The 14535-nt window shown below is 57.9% G+C and overlaps 2 protein-coding genes and 1 non-coding gene across 4 annotated transcripts; 2 read left to right on the top strand and 1 right to left on the bottom strand.

Annotated features, from left to right (window-relative positions):
* The first annotated feature begins 102 nt into the window (after window positions 1–102).
* LOC142853177 (U6 spliceosomal RNA) lies at window positions 103–209 on the top strand. Its single transcript, XR_012911106.1, has one exon. It is a non-coding gene; the product is annotated as a U6 spliceosomal RNA (small nuclear RNA).
* A 554-nt stretch (window positions 210–763) lies between these two features.
* R3hdm4 (R3H domain containing 4) lies at window positions 764–6695 on the bottom strand. The gene is made up of 8 exons (XM_075975578.1): window positions 6565–6695; window positions 3616–3770; window positions 3258–3382; window positions 2863–2983; window positions 2570–2655; window positions 2277–2362; window positions 2141–2196; window positions 764–1689 (listed from the first exon to the last, which is right to left on the bottom strand). The coding sequence occupies exons 1-8, from the start codon at window positions 6624–6626 to the stop codon at window positions 1589–1591; spliced, it is 792 nt and encodes a 263-aa protein (XP_075831693.1). The 5' UTR covers window positions 6627–6695; the 3' UTR covers window positions 764–1588.
* A 1314-nt stretch (window positions 6696–8009) lies between these two features.
* Window positions 8010–11798, top strand: Kiss1r (KISS1 receptor). Of its 2 annotated transcripts, XM_075977773.1 has the most exons (5): window positions 8010–8424; window positions 8882–9006; window positions 10108–10243; window positions 10394–10626; window positions 10946–11798. In XM_075977773.1, exons 1-5 carry the CDS (start codon window positions 8181–8183, stop codon window positions 11399–11401), a joined length of 1194 nt encoding a protein of 397 aa, XP_075833888.1. In that variant the 5' UTR covers window positions 8010–8180; the 3' UTR covers window positions 11402–11798. The 2 variants fall into 2 exon arrangements, with proteins under 2 accessions (XP_075833888.1, XP_075833887.1); XM_075977772.1 differs by having other exon boundaries at window positions 10108–10626.
* The last annotated feature ends 2737 nt before the right edge of the window (window positions 11799–14535 follow it).

Below are 14535 nucleotides of genomic sequence, written 5' to 3'. Positions count from 1 at the left end.
AATAGAAACATACTACAATTTCAAACCCAAAGTATAGTAACCCTAACCAACAGGAAACTGAATTTTGTGCCTTTAAATACCGCTCGGACGATACTATCATCCGTGCTCGCTTCGGCAGCACATATACTAAAATTGGAACGATACAGAGAAGATTAGCATGGCCCCTGCGCAAGGATGACACGCAAATTCGTGAAGCGTTCCATATTTTCCTCATCCTCCACATATTCTCTTATGTGGAAATTAAGACCTACAGTTACATAACTGTATTTCCCCTTTTTGTTTGTGTAGCTCAGGTTGGCCTATCAGATTCTCTCTCAGACTTCAGCTCGACAGCTGTGCATCATGGGGCCACGGGTTCAGATATATTTTTAAAATTTATATTTGGGTTTTTGGGTTTTTTTTTGGGGGGGGATGGGGCTTCTCTGTGTAGCCCTGGCTGTCCTGAACTAGCTCTGTAGACCAGGCTGGCCTCACTCAGAGAGATCCTCCTGCCTCTGCCCTCCCACCCCACAGAGTGTGCTCAGGCTAGTCTCAAACTCAGGTGTAGCTGAAATTGCTGGTCACCATGGGGCTTACATGTGCTGGAGATGGGACTCGGGGCTTGGGCAGACTAGGCAGCTAACGGCTCCACGCACTAAGCCAAAGCATTTTACACATTTACACATTTCAAAATGAATGGAGGGTCCCGTGTCCAGACTTCCAGCCCTTGGCCCTGGTGACTTTCCACACTCCCGCCCCCACCAGACCAAAGCACACAGTCAGGGCCGGAGCACCGAGGCTTTATTCAAAGTGTCCCTTTCTCCCAAGCACAAAGAATCACAGGAAAGGGGAAGGGAGGACAGGCCTGCGGAGCGTGTAAGGCCTTTGCAGCGACCACAGCTATGCTTAGCGGCAGAGGGGATGAGAGGGGACAGAGGCTTCTGGCTGGAAGTCCTGGACCCCTGGCATAAGGAGGGACGAGAGGAGGATTTTAAGGACAGGCAGAGCCCAGGGAGTCAGGGACGTGATACACACATCACCAAAATAAAAGCATAAACTCAGCCCTTGAGACAAAGAAGCATGTCCAGGCAGACACGAGCGCGCGCGCGCGCACGCACACACACACACACACACACACACACACACACACACACACACACACACACACACACACACACACGACAAAGAGCCCTGGGGAGATTCGGCAGACACCCCCATCAGAGCTGAAAGGGGGAGGTCAGGAGGGATCACAACAGAACCCACCGCTGGCTGGCGCTGGGTGTTTTTGCCTCCCACTTCAAAAGAGAAATTAAAACAAATCTATTCCAAACATGCCAAATTCATTAAAACTGATTGGGGGGAATAAAAGAGTCTAGCTCGCCTGAGTTTCAGACTGCACCACAGAAAAGCTCAACAGAGGAAAAAGCGGAAAACGGTAGCTCAGGTTTCTCCTGCCTGAGCAGGGAGCTAACTGCGAGCTGGGCCGTGAAGGGGCAGGGCAAGGGGCCCCCCGGAGGGAAGCGGGGTGTTCTCATTCTGAAAGTATGCAAGAAATTAGCAGATGTAGGAGGTCTGGGCCGGTCGGGCCGGTTGGCAGGCGGCCGGGCCATCACTGCTGGTCCAGGTAGGCAGACAACAGCAGTTCCGGAGGCAGGAAGTCCAGGTGTCGGTTGCTGACCCTCATCTGCCTCCGGCCCTCCAGGTCAGCACCTGCGGAGGAAAAATCACGTGAGGACTGGAGGAGCTGGGCCAGAGGAGGCTAGCCTGGGCTACACAAAAGAAAGTGGGTGGCTGGGGTGTGTGTGGCAGCCGTGAGCTGGGCTCTGTCTAGAGGCTCCCCACCTCTACAGAGAAATCTCCCTCACACCAAACCCATTCTCAGCCTGTGAGAAGAGGCAGGTGTGGAGGCTGCAGCAACCTCCCACAGAGGGAAACCAGAGGGATCAAGTCCCTGGGTTGCCGTGGAAACCATCACCGCAGCAACTCTGAGATAGGGCACCTTGAGCAACCGAGGCTCGCTGTTAGGGGGTAGCATTGGGTATACCAAAAAAAACGAAGCCTGTGTTCTGGGAGCCTCCGTCTCCTGCAGGGCTGGGCAGACCCTCGACCCAGGCTTTAACAACCCCACCCTGGCTCCTCTTCCCTGGGAGCGGGCACTCACTGGCTGAGATGAGGTCCAGGTACTGGCAGACGGCGTGAAGCAGGAGCCTCTCAAAGCTGCGGAAGAAGGGGTGTGAGCTGAGCTGAGGCAGAGCGGGGAAGAGGAGAGCGCGCTGCCCCCGCCCCGCCACCAGTACCTGTTGTCCAGCATGGCGGTGTACACAGCCTGGGGAGACACCGAGAAGAACCCCAGCAGCCGCTCCTCCCAACTTTCCAGGGTTTCCTGTGGGGGTGGGAAGAGCTGAAGGGTCACAAAAGTCACACACACAACGTGCCCTAGAGGTCTCCAAGGGTGTCAGGCCCCGCCTTTTGTCCGCCAAACTCCTATTCATACTGCAGCACCCACTTGCTGCCACCTCCTCCTAAGCACGACCAGGACAAGTCGGTGGCATGGAAAGGCGAGGTTGAGAGGAAGATGGGGACCACTCACCATCGGGATGCGGCTGCGCTTGAGCACAGATCGCAGGCGACGGCTGATGCGCCTGAAGCACTCATGAGGTGTGAGAGCCGGGTCCTCTGTGAAAGTGGCAAAGTGGGGGGAAGGCCCCGTTGACCAAGGAGGCCACAGCCACAAAACCTCGCCCCTCCGCAGCTTGGCCCCGCCCAAGCCCCACCCCCTGCCTCAGACCCCGTCCACACTACACACTTGAGTACACCTTGCGCTAGCCCCGCCCACACCGACACACCCGACACGCCCCCAGCCGGGCCCGAGCCGGACCCCACCTCTCCGCCGTTCCTCCCCGCGGCCAGGCTTGCGCCTCCGCTTGCCCTGATCCTCATCCTCCAGGTAGCGGAGCACTCGCTCTTGCTCCTCTCCCGAGCGGTTCATAAAATCATTCCAGACCTGGAAGACAGGGATGCAGGCTGGCATTGAGGCCCCTGGGTCTGCTTCCCCTCCTGACAAATGTCTCACATGTGTGGGGCCTGAGCTGGATGCTGTGGGGGTTTCAAAGGATGCTTGGAGTTCAGCAGGCATGACCCCACTCACTCCATGGAAGTCGGGGATGTACCATGAGTGACATCTTCTCATGTAACGGGGTCCTCTATTCTAATATGGAGAGCCCACCGGGGAGGGGTGGGCACATCTCAGGGGCTGTCGGGAGACCCCAGAGTCTCACCTCCACATACGTGGCGTTGCTGCAGGCCTCTGCGAAGATTCCAGGTGCCGCAGGAGGAGTCAGGTCCCCATCTTCCGGGCCTGGAGAACCCCCAGCTGTTTCCAGCAGAGTTAAGAGGTACCGGGCTGGATAGAAACAGAGGGTCCGTGGGTTGAGGCTGTGATTGGGGTACCTACTCACTTCTGCTGTCCCAAGATTTGTTTTGTTTCCTCTTTTACCCAGCCAGTCTCTAGAGCCCCATCTACCTCTCCTTGCCTTCCCAAAATCCTAGAAACCCTCTAGAGCCCTGACTCTAGTGCCGGGTCAGTGGGTGTTTCCCAGCAAGCGGGGCATAGCATTGGCATACCGCCCTGCTTACTATTCTCCAAACGCTGCAGGCTCTTCCGTCCCTTGGCTTTGGGAACCAGGTCCGAATTTCGCACAGCCTGGTTGATAAAATGTTGCTTGCGTCTGGAGGCTGAGACCCTCTTCACTTGTGAGCAGCCCAGCGTGGGCAGGCAGCCAGGAAGGGGCCTGTGGGCCAGGGGAGGAGGAGGCCATCAGTGCCCAGACAGGACCTGCTAGGTGTCCCTGGCAACACGGAGCTTTACCCCCCCCACACACTCCTATTACTCTAGGCCCCTGTGTGTGGAGACTCGGGCCCCATGGATTCTCAGGACTCGAGCTATGACACAAGAGGGGTAAACTGAGGCTCTGAGAAGGGAAGTCACAGAGGAGAGGCGGCTCCTCCAGCCACTCCAGCCTCCCAGATTTAAACCACAAGCCATCAAGGCCCCCATGTAGTGCAGGGGTTGGAGCCAACCCACCCCCCAGAAGTGGACCCTCTCCCACACACCCTGTAAACCAGAAAAAGCCACAGGATCTCGAGGTGACAAGCACCTGACCCAGGTGGGGGCTGATGAAGCTGAAGGAGCCCAGCTGAGAGCCTCCCCGCAGGAGCCCGCCCGCCTGCCAGCCACCCTCAGAGCTAACTCCTGAGGACGGTGCTAATCCTGTGGAGGGATTAGCTGGGCACCCGGGAACCCAGCGGACAGATGGGGAAGACAGCAGGCTCAGCCACCCAGGCCCCAGACGGCCCATTCTGGGGGTTTTGCAGGGTTGGGGCCTGGAGCTTCAGTTCTGGTGGGGTCCCAACCCCAGGCCACCAGTGACGGCGCTGAAAAAGGGCCCTGTGGACCCGAGCCTGGGCAGGGACACCCACCTGCTTGGATCACCCTTGAGCAGGGTGAGGCCTGAGGCTCCTTGCAGAAGCTGCTAGGCCAGCTACCAACTTTCTCCCAGCCTCAGGTGGGCCTGATATCGGCTTTGAGGCCTGAGGCTGGGCCACTTCTGGCCTACCCTCACCCCCAGGCCTTCAAAGCCGCACCCCAGCAGTTGGTGCAGACTGATAAGAAACCGCAGCTGTCCCGCAGGAAACACAGACACAAGACGGATGTGAACCTGGGTCCTGTTTGGTCAGCTGAGCCAGTCAGACCGAGACCCACCATGGCTCCCTAGTACCCGTAGGGCAAGCCCTCCGCGTTCCTTGGCCTGCAGTCCGTGTTCAGTTCTAAGGGCTGTGGGGACATCATCACCCTCTTGTGGGTCCCAAGGGCTCCCAGAGATGGAACTGCTCCCTGAATTCAAATTTGCCAGGCCTCCGAGCCTTTGCACAGGCCCTGCCGCAAACACCTCCTCTGATTCAGCCTGATTCTGGTTTCTGTTCAAATGTCACCTCCCAGAAGCTGGCACGGCCAGTCCAGTCAACACTTCTTGCTGCTGTGCCGACTGGGAACCAGCTGGGTCCCCTTCAGCTCTCACTGGCCTCCCGACTGTCCAGCAGGCAGCCCAGAGCAATGAACTAATGTGGGGCTTGTCGAGTTAACACTTCCTTCCCCATAATCAGGCTGCTTCGCAGAGACTGAAGCTGAGGACCTAGAGGAGGAGTCTGTGCCTCAGAAAGTGACCGGCTCCTGGGAGAGGTCGCTAGAACAAAGGCTGACAGTGCTAAGTCAGCCAGGTTTGGGGAACACAGTTCCTTTTTTGTATCTTAATGGTTGGGCAATGGGACCTTGGCTTGCTGAGACACACCCCAGGTAAACACATCTTTGGCAAACACTCTCAGAACGGCAGAGAACCCAGTTCCCCAACAGGGAGCAGGGCGGAGGTGACTCAGCGCCCCCAACACCCTACAGACAGGTGGACACCTGGGTGAGGCCCTGATGAGCAGCAATTCACCAAAACACAAACTTATTTACACCAGAGCCTCGGTAAGGTAGTTAGGCGGGGTCCCAGGAGGTAGAGGCAGGGAGGACCAGAAGGTCAAAGAGAACCTGAGGTCAGCCTGGGCTAGAGGGACCCAAGTCAAACAAACAGAGCAAGGCCAGGAGAGGAGCAAGAGCTGCCCCTGAGGAGGCCCAGGGTCCGTTCCCAGCACCCACAGGGGCTCACAACCACCTGTGACTCCAGCTCTGGGGACCCGACGCCCCCTTCCAGCCTCCACGGGTACTACACACTCATGGTGCACACAGATGTGCAGACAAAATGCCCATAAACGTAAAAATAAAATATTTTTTAATTAAATTTAAATAAACCCAACAGGCAAAGGTGTAGCCAATAGGACCAAGGACTTCTGGACACAGCAAAAGCAGGGCTTTGTGGGTCCTGAGCCGCCTTCCCCATGTCGGGGCTCAGCAGCCTGCCTGGAGACCAAGCCAGCTCTGACACGGGAGGGGGGGCAGAACCAGGACTCCTGAGGAGCAGCACTTGCTGGAGCAGTGGAGGGCATGGGGGCCCTCGGAGGGGGCTGAGTGGTAGCAGCTCACCAGTGCTGCTGAGCGCCTCAGCCTTGGGGCAGGAAATGCCCAGGTGCCTGTGGGCCCAGTTAGCTACCTCCCCATAGAGTGGGGTCTCATACAGCAGAGTCCCCATAGAGTGGGGGTGGGGGCGTGAGGGGTAGGGGTGGTCTGTGGTGAGCAGCCAGGGAAAGGGGTGTGGGCAGAGAGAGAATACATCCGTGGGGGGGAGTTGGGGAGAAGGGCAGGGAGGAGGGAGCAGAGGAGACCCCATCCTGGGAAGGAGGAAGGGGAGAGGAGATCCCAATCTGGGGAGGAGGAGGAGAGAAAACCCCAATCTGGGGAGGAGGAGGGGGAGAGGAGACCCCAATCAGGGAAGAAGGAGGAGAGGAAACCCTAATCTGGGGAGGAGGAGGGGGAGAGGAGACCCCAATCTGGGGAGGAAAATGTGGAGAGGAGACTCCAGCTTGGGGAGGAGGAGGAGACCCTAGTCCGAGGAGGAGGGAAGAGGTCAGCCCCGCAACCCTGCTCACAGCCTGGTCTCCGCGCCGGGGGTCCCCTCCAGGCCGCCGTCAGGGTCGTCCAGAGCCACCATGGCCTGCAGCCGCGACTGCAGCCCGGCCCGAGGCCGCGGAGGAAGTGACGCGCGGGGAGGAGTCTGCAGCGGCCCGGGGCGGGGACAGCCCGAGAACAACCTCGGCTGCTGTGGGGTAGCTGTGGGAGTAGAACCCCTGCCTCGGTTTCCCTCTCCGTAGACACTGGGCGGCGTCACCCGCCCGGCTGAAGATGGAGTCTGGGCAAGGGTGGGACGCTCCCCCGGGAGGCGACTGCTAAACTGCGACCGGCTCCTGGGGCTGGAGGGAGTGCCAGCCTGGTGGAGCGAGTGGAGGGAGGTCGACCGTGGTGCACGCCCCGGCACTCCGGAGGCTGAGGCCGGAGGATCATTAGAGTGCCAGCCTGGGCTACAGGATTGGAGTGGGGGGAGGGCAGGTGCACGCCTGGCCTCCCAGCACTTCTTAAAAGAGGCAAGAAGAGAAGTGTTTAGACGTCATCATCAAGTTAAGGGCCAGCCTGGGCTACGTGAAAAGGCTCACGCCTTTGATCCCTTAAAAAATAACTATTAAAAATAAATTAATTAAAACAAAAGTCAGTGTCTACTCCGAGGCTTCGTGGAGACAGGTGAAGCGAGGCCTGTGCGCAGGAACTGGGTCAGAGGGAAGCGAGGGCAGGGGGCTGTGTGGGGACTTGGATTCCTGGCGTCACACCTGAGTGCTCTGTGGGTGGACAGAGGAGGGGTTCTTTCTGCTGCCCACTCCCAACACCCTTTAGGATTCCCGGGGCGGCTTCCTATTTGCTGACCCTCCCCCCATGAGTCGCCCCCTCAGTGTGGATGAACCTTACCCACACTAGATAAATACACTACCACCGAGTTACACCTTCGTTTTATTTTTCTCTGCTGTATAGTATTCTGGTGACTTGCCAAGGATAACATCTCGGGGTCCCTAGGGAGCTTCTGAGATGCAGTAAACAGGGGTGTGACAGTGTGGCTGAGGTCAGTCCCTCACAGTTCCTGTGACCGTTTCCACAGTGCCCACTTCGGACAGGGACCGGCCTCTGGGTGCCAGTTAGAGGGGAAACTTGTAACCAACAATCGGAGTCAACCAAAGGGAACCGAAGGTCCCTCCCCTGTCCTAAGCTTCACGTGGCTCTCACTGTCCCGGGGACGTACGCTGGGCAACCTCCCCTAGGGCGCGGGCCACCCGCCTGCAGCCCTGACTGAAGCTGGGCCCTGCCTGAGAGGGAGGGAGGACCACGGACCCCTCCCCTGCTTGGTGCCCAGGGCCCTCCCTCCTCTCTCATCCGGGCACAGCTCTGGGAAGAGCAGCGCGAGGCTCTGGAGAGGCTACGGCGCAGGGAGACGCGAAGGCGGGGACAAGGGAGGGGGGGCGCGGGGTATAAGAGTGGCCGCTGCGACTGACGGACGCTGGCAGAGGAGCCACGTTCCAGCCCCCTCCACCGGCAGCAGAGCCCGGGGCGCTGGCATCCCGGGAGGGGGGCCATAAGGAGGCGGAGTAGGGACCTTCCTCTGTTCCCACAGTCCCGGGGCGCAATCCGCGAAGGCTGCCTGGAGGAGGAAGGCGACAGGGCCATGGCCACCGAGGCGACCTTGGGTCCCAACGCGACCTGGTGGGCTCCAACCAACGCGTCGGGATGCCCGGGCTGTGGTGCCAATGCCTCGGACGGCTCGGGCTCCGCGCCCAGGCCACTGGATGCCTGGCTGGTTCCCTTGTTCTTCGCTGCGCTCATGTTGCTCGGGCTGATCGGGAACTCGCTGGTCATCTACGTCATCTGCCGCCACAAGCACATGCGGACAGTGACCAACTTTTACATCGGTGAGTGCGCCCCTCCCTCGGTGCCAGGGTGGGAGCGGGGTCCACCCCCCAGCCTCCCCTGCGATGCGTCCCGCCTGGGTACCAAAGGGTGGGTTGACGACTGCGCGAGGAGACGTGACCGTTTCCACAGGTGTCTGTCCTGTAAGGGCCTCTGGACAGAAGGGGACCTGTGGTGTGTGTGTGTGTGTGTGTGTGTGTGTGTGTGTGTGTGTGTGTGTGACACGCCCAAACTGGTACCCGCCCAAACTGGTACCCGCTGTCTCCAATTTAGAGGTGGGTGAGACACCGGGGCTGCTGGGAATGAGCGCAACGAAGGTGGAGGGTGCCTCCGCTTCTCTGGTACAAGATTGTGTGTGTGGGGGGGGGGTCCCTCGGACCGGGATGGAGAAGTCAGGGGCCGCGGTCAGGAGCTTTGGGTGCCCCTACCTTCCAACGTCCGTGTGTTCCCTACTTGTAGCCAACTTGGCGGCCACAGACGTCACTTTCCTACTGTGCTGCGTCCCCTTCACGGCGCTACTCTACCCGCTGCCCGCCTGGGTGCTGGGAGACTTCATGTGCAAATTCGTCAACTACATCCAGCAGGTGCGCGGGCTGGGCTGGGGGGCGAGCCAGGGAGCAGGAAGCTGGGGAGCAGGAATGGGGTCTGCCCTGGAGTCTGGTGGGGGTGGGGCCGGGAGCTGGGGCGCACGCTCTGGTGAGAGAGAGAGAGAGAGAGATGAGAGAGAGACTGATCTGGGCGTGGACGAGACCAGAGAGCCTGCGGGTAGGAGGAATGGCCAGGGTCTGGGGTGCGCAGGATCAGGCATAATCAGAAATGAGGCCATGGTCTTTTATTTGCTTATTTTAGATTTCTGAAACAGAGTCTATGTAGCCCAGGCTGGCCTAGAATTCAGAGATCCGTGCTGGGTTTAAAAACGTGAGCCATTTAAATGTATTTTTTAAAGATGCATTTTTTATGTATACAGTGTTCTGCCTGCATGCCAGAAGAGGACACCAGATCTTACTATAGATGGTTGTGACTTCTGGGAATTGAACTCAGGATCACTGAAAGAGCAGTCAGTGCTCTTAACCTCTGAGCCATCTCTCCAGCCCCCATTTAAGTGTGGTTTTATTTCGTGTGTGTGTGTGTGTGTGTGTGTGTGTGTTTTGCCTGGGAGTATCTGGGCACCACGTGTGTGCAGTACCCCCAGAGGCCAGAAGGAGGCGTGGGGTCCCCAGAGCTTGAGTCACAGACGGTTGTGAGGCCCGTGTGGGTGCTGGGAACCAAACCCCGGGTCCTCTGCAGGGGCAGCCGGTGCGCTAACCGCTCTGCGGTCTGTCCAGGTTCCCAAGGGCACCGTCTTTCAGGGCAGTGGTCTGAGCTGGTGTGAGCAGGGAGGGGTGGTCAGGATGGACACCCCCAAAACACAGGCGCCCCATGTGGTCTCTGTGCCAAAGGTTGATTGGACGCTGGTGAGTCTCGGTGGGCATGGGCTAGAGCCCACAGTGGGCGCGTTCCGGACTGTGTGTGTTCGGGATGCCTAACAAACCCCAGTGTTTCCCTCCCTTCCAGCTCTCCGTGTTTTCTGGTCCCCTCAACCCATGGCCACTGCCTGCTCCTCCCAGGACATGTTCGTGTACACCTGAGTAGTCAGATATGTAGTGGGACTGGCAGGGCCCACACTCAGTCCTTGGCTTTTCCAGGTCTCGGTGCAAGCCACATGTGCCACCCTGACGGCCATGAGCGTGGATCGTTGGTATGTGACTGTATTCCCGCTGCGCGCCCTGCACCGCCGCACTCCGCGACTGGCCCTGGCTGTCAGTCTTAGCATCTGGGTGGGTGAGTGCGGTTTGGGGTGGAAATGGGGTGGGGGAGACAGGGACGCAGAGGAGGGGCGTGGCACTGGTGGGGGGGGGAGGGACCCTGGCTCCTGGGCGGGACCTGTCCCCATTCTCCGACCACGGTGCTCATTCTGGGCGGGTGGCGCAGGCTCTGCAGCCGTGTCCGCCCCGGTGCTGGCCCTGCACCGCCTGTCGCCCGGGCCTCACACCTACTGCAGCGAGGCGTTTCCCAGTCGTGCCCTGGAGCGCGCTTTCGCGCTCTACAACCTGCTGGCTCTGTATCTGCTGCCTCTGCTCGCCACCTGCGCCTGCTACGGTGCCATGCTGCGCCACCTGGGCCGCGCCGCTGTGCGCCCCGCTCCCACTGACGGCGCCCTGCAGGTGCGGGAGACTCAGGGCCAGGAGGGAGGGCATCTGGGGGGTCAGTCGGAGACTGGAGCGTGTGTGCGTATGTGTGTGTGTGTGTGTGTGTGTGTGTGTGTGTGTGTGTGTGTACATGCGCGCGTGGGGGGGGAGACCCACGGTGCTGATGGAGGGGATTGGAGTCCGGACTGTATGTGCATGTGCGGGGACACAGGTGAGGATAGAGGGGCGCCAGGGGGCGATCGGAGCCCGGACTGTGTGTGCATGTGGTGGGGGATCCTGGGGGTATCTCGGAGGGGGGTCCTGTCCCTTCCCGTTAACACCCCTGGGTCACCAGGGACAGCTGCTGGCACGGCGCGCTGGAGCAGTGCGCACCAAGGTCTCCCGGCTGGTGGCCGCCGTGGTCCTGCTCTTCGCTGCCTGCTGGGGCCCGATCCAGCTGTTCCTGGTGCTCCAAGCCCTGGGCCCCGCGGGGGCGTGGCACCCTCGCAGCTACGCCGCCTACGCGCTCAAGATCTGGGCTCACTGCATGTCGTACAGCAACTCGGCGCTCAATCCGCTGCTCTACGCCTTCTTGGGCTCACACTTCAGACAGGCCTTCTGCCGAGTGTGCCCCTGTGGCCAGCGACGCCAGCGCCGGTCCCGCGGGTCTGCACTCTCAGACCGAGCCGCAACCCACACCGCGCCGCACAGTCTGGCCGCGCACTCCGCCGATGGCGTCAGGACGCTCGAGCCTGGAAACCCTTCAGTACGCTCCCTGTGCGGTTTGCAAGAACAAACTGTTCCACTCTGAGCCAACCCCTGCCGGATAAACGAGCCCGTATTCCGTTGTTAACAGCTTAGTTTGTGTCCGGGGTAACCCGTGTAAGCCTCCTTCTCTTCCTTCGTCGGTTGGGCATCTGTGGGCCATGGTTTCGGCTGTGGTTGTGATAATTCTCTGCACTCTGCAGAGTTTGGAAATTAATGTCCCCACTTTCTGCATCTACTTCAAGACTTTGTGCTTATTAGGCAAATGCTGAACCACTAAGCTAAATTTCTCCCCCACTCCTTGTCTTTTTTGAAACAAGATCTCATGTAGCCCAGGCTGGCCTCCAACCTGTGTAGCTGAGGCTGACCCTGATCTCCAACCACGACCTTGAGACCCGGTCCGGTGGTGTCACACGCCTTTAATCCCAGCACTCTGGAGTCAGAGGCAGGTGAATCAGGTGAATCTCTGTGAGTTTGAGGACAGCCTGGTCTACAACAGTTCCAGAACAGGCTTCAATGCTACAGAGAAATCCTGCCTCGAAAAATAAATAAGTAAATAAATAAATGCAAAAGGTTGGACCCTGTGTGGTGGCACACACTCGTAACCCCAGCACTTGGGAGGCAGGTGGATCTCTGAGTTCGAGGCCAGCCTGGTCTACAGAGTGAGTTCCAGGACAGCCAGGGCTACACAGAAAAGCCCTGTGCCATTAAAAAAAAAAAAGAACAACAACAACAACAAAAACACCACAATATAAAGGTGCAAGAGAAGAGAGAGAACTCAGCAGCTAAGGGCTTGACTTAGCCTTCCACTCTCAGCGCCCCAGCAGGTAGCTCACAAAGGCCAGGTGTGGGATCCCTTGGCCTCCATGTGGGTGCTGGGTCCTCTTTGAGTCTCTCAGCCCCACCTTCTGGGTGTTATTCTGAGACTGTCCTGCTGTGTAGCCCTGACTAGAGTCAGCAGGTTGGCCTGGAACTCACGAGAGGGGGAGGGCGCCCAGCACACAGTACCTGGCTGCGCCTGAGGAGTCCCAGGGCTCCTCGCGCCTCCACAGCTAGTGCTGAGTTGCACCCCATCGGACCTGGGTTTTTACCAGGGTCCTGAGGACCGAACTCATCCTCAATCGTTCAAGGCAAGCTTGTCATCGACTGAGCCGGCTCTCAGAGGAAGAAGAAAAGGTCCTTTTGGCCCCATGGAGGGAGAATGAAGCTGGAACAAGGTGGCTCACAGGGAGGCCAGGATCTGTCTCACCCCCCAGAAACACACTCTCTCCAATCAGGCCCCAGCTTCCACTATCATCACCGCCAAATTACAAATCCATTCTGAAGTTAATCTCTCCCCAGAAGTCCATGTACCATCACCTATTGGGAAGGAGGTGTTTTAGAGGGGGGACTACGGGAGGTCACATAACTGCTCATCGGAGAACAGCGGTGGTGGCGCATGCCTTTAATCCCAGCCCAGGCAGAGGCAGGTGGATCGCTGAGTTCGAGGCCAGCATGGTCTACAGAGCTAGTTCCAGGATAGAGAAACTCTGTCTTGGAAAAAAAAAAAGGAAAGAAAAGAAAAACAAAAAGAAACAAAAGAGAAAGAAGGAAAAGAGAAAAGAAAAAGGAAAAGTCAGACAATGATGTGGCCACGCGCAGGGCCTCTTTTGGGAATTCAACTTTGTGATAAACTCAGGAGGTTCATGAATTCAAGGCCATCATGGGCTACGCGTTGACACCCCGTCTAGACAGAAAAAGCTGCTATGTAAGAGAAAATAACTTCAGGCTTCAGTTTCTTCCGGTCTAACTTGGGAAACTGGCTTTTTAGGGGCAATGGCGCCACCCGGCGGCCACTCAGCACTCCATACCGAGCCAGTCTGGGAGCAGTTCCGCTGGCGCCCGGCAGGGGGTGCGCACGCCTTGCGGAACCAGTCTGATGCGGTTCAAGACCCCGGGGAGGAGACGTCTGGGTCCTAGGAGGCCGGGCAGTAAACTCGCCACCTGGACCCTCGGCTAAATACATTCCGGACATAAACGGGACCAGCAGATTTCGGCATTTGCCTTTAAATATTCTTTTGCCAGGCATGATAGTGTGTGCTTTTTAATCTCAGTACTCATGCCTGGTCTACATAGTCAGCTAGGGCTGCGCCCGTGGTGCATTGTCAGTCTCCGTTTGCATACATACACATACACACACACACACACATACATACACACAAATACATACACACACATACATTCATACACACAAATACATACATACACACATACATACACACATACACACAATACATGCACACATACATACATGCATATATACACACATATACACACATACACACAAATACACACATACACTCATATATACATACATACACACGCATACATACATATATGCATACATACACACATATATATACACACATACAAACACATATATACACAAATACACATACATACACATACACACATACATACATAAATACATATGAGGAAGAGACTGGTCAGTCGTCCTCATCAGCTTAGACCATGAAACCCAACGTGGACAAATTCAACAGAGCCACCATATACGGGCTGCCCATGCGTGCTTCACATATAGTGATAGTTTATATGTAGATTAGCATATGTAACGTTTTGGCTGCATTCACTATCTAGGCACTAGGGTCAGTATGGTTTGGGGAGCGCTGTCTAAACTCTAGGGGATCCACAAGGTGTTGGGATCAGTGTGCTCGTGCACCGCACAGGCCCCGCGCCGCTGCGGAGGACCGCGGCCCCACGAGCAGGCTCCGCCCTGGGGCCACGCCCCGACAGGTCAAGGTGTGGAGGTGACGTCTGCGGCCACCTGCGGCGTCTGAATCATCCGCCGCACCGGACTTGCCCTCTCCCTCAAAGCGGCTTTTGAGGGGCTCAGGCTGCTCAAGAGCCCCCAACAGCAAGCACTACCCACGGGGAGCTTGCAGAAGTGGGGGGTTGCCCTGAGCACGGACGCTACCCACTAGGTAATTCTGAGCGGAGCTCACACCGTGCCTCAGTTTCCCATCCCGAAAAATGGGGGCTAAGAAGCGGGCACTCTACCGAGACGCACGCGGAGGGCTAGCCGGCTAAAGGTCGGTCCTCCTCCCTCGCTCTTAGGCGGGGTCGTCACGGGTCCTCGCATTTCCTCGAACGCGCGCGCAGCCCAACTCCGTGCTTTTGCGC

The sequence above is a fragment of the Microtus pennsylvanicus genome, chromosome 6, assembly GCF_037038515.1.
Source record: "Microtus pennsylvanicus isolate mMicPen1 chromosome 6, mMicPen1.hap1, whole genome shotgun sequence".
In the NCBI taxonomy this organism is placed as follows: Eukaryota; Metazoa; Chordata; class Mammalia; order Rodentia; family Cricetidae; genus Microtus; species Microtus pennsylvanicus.
The sequence above is the reverse complement of the archived record's forward strand: the minus strand, read 5'-3'. Positions and strand labels throughout refer to the sequence as shown.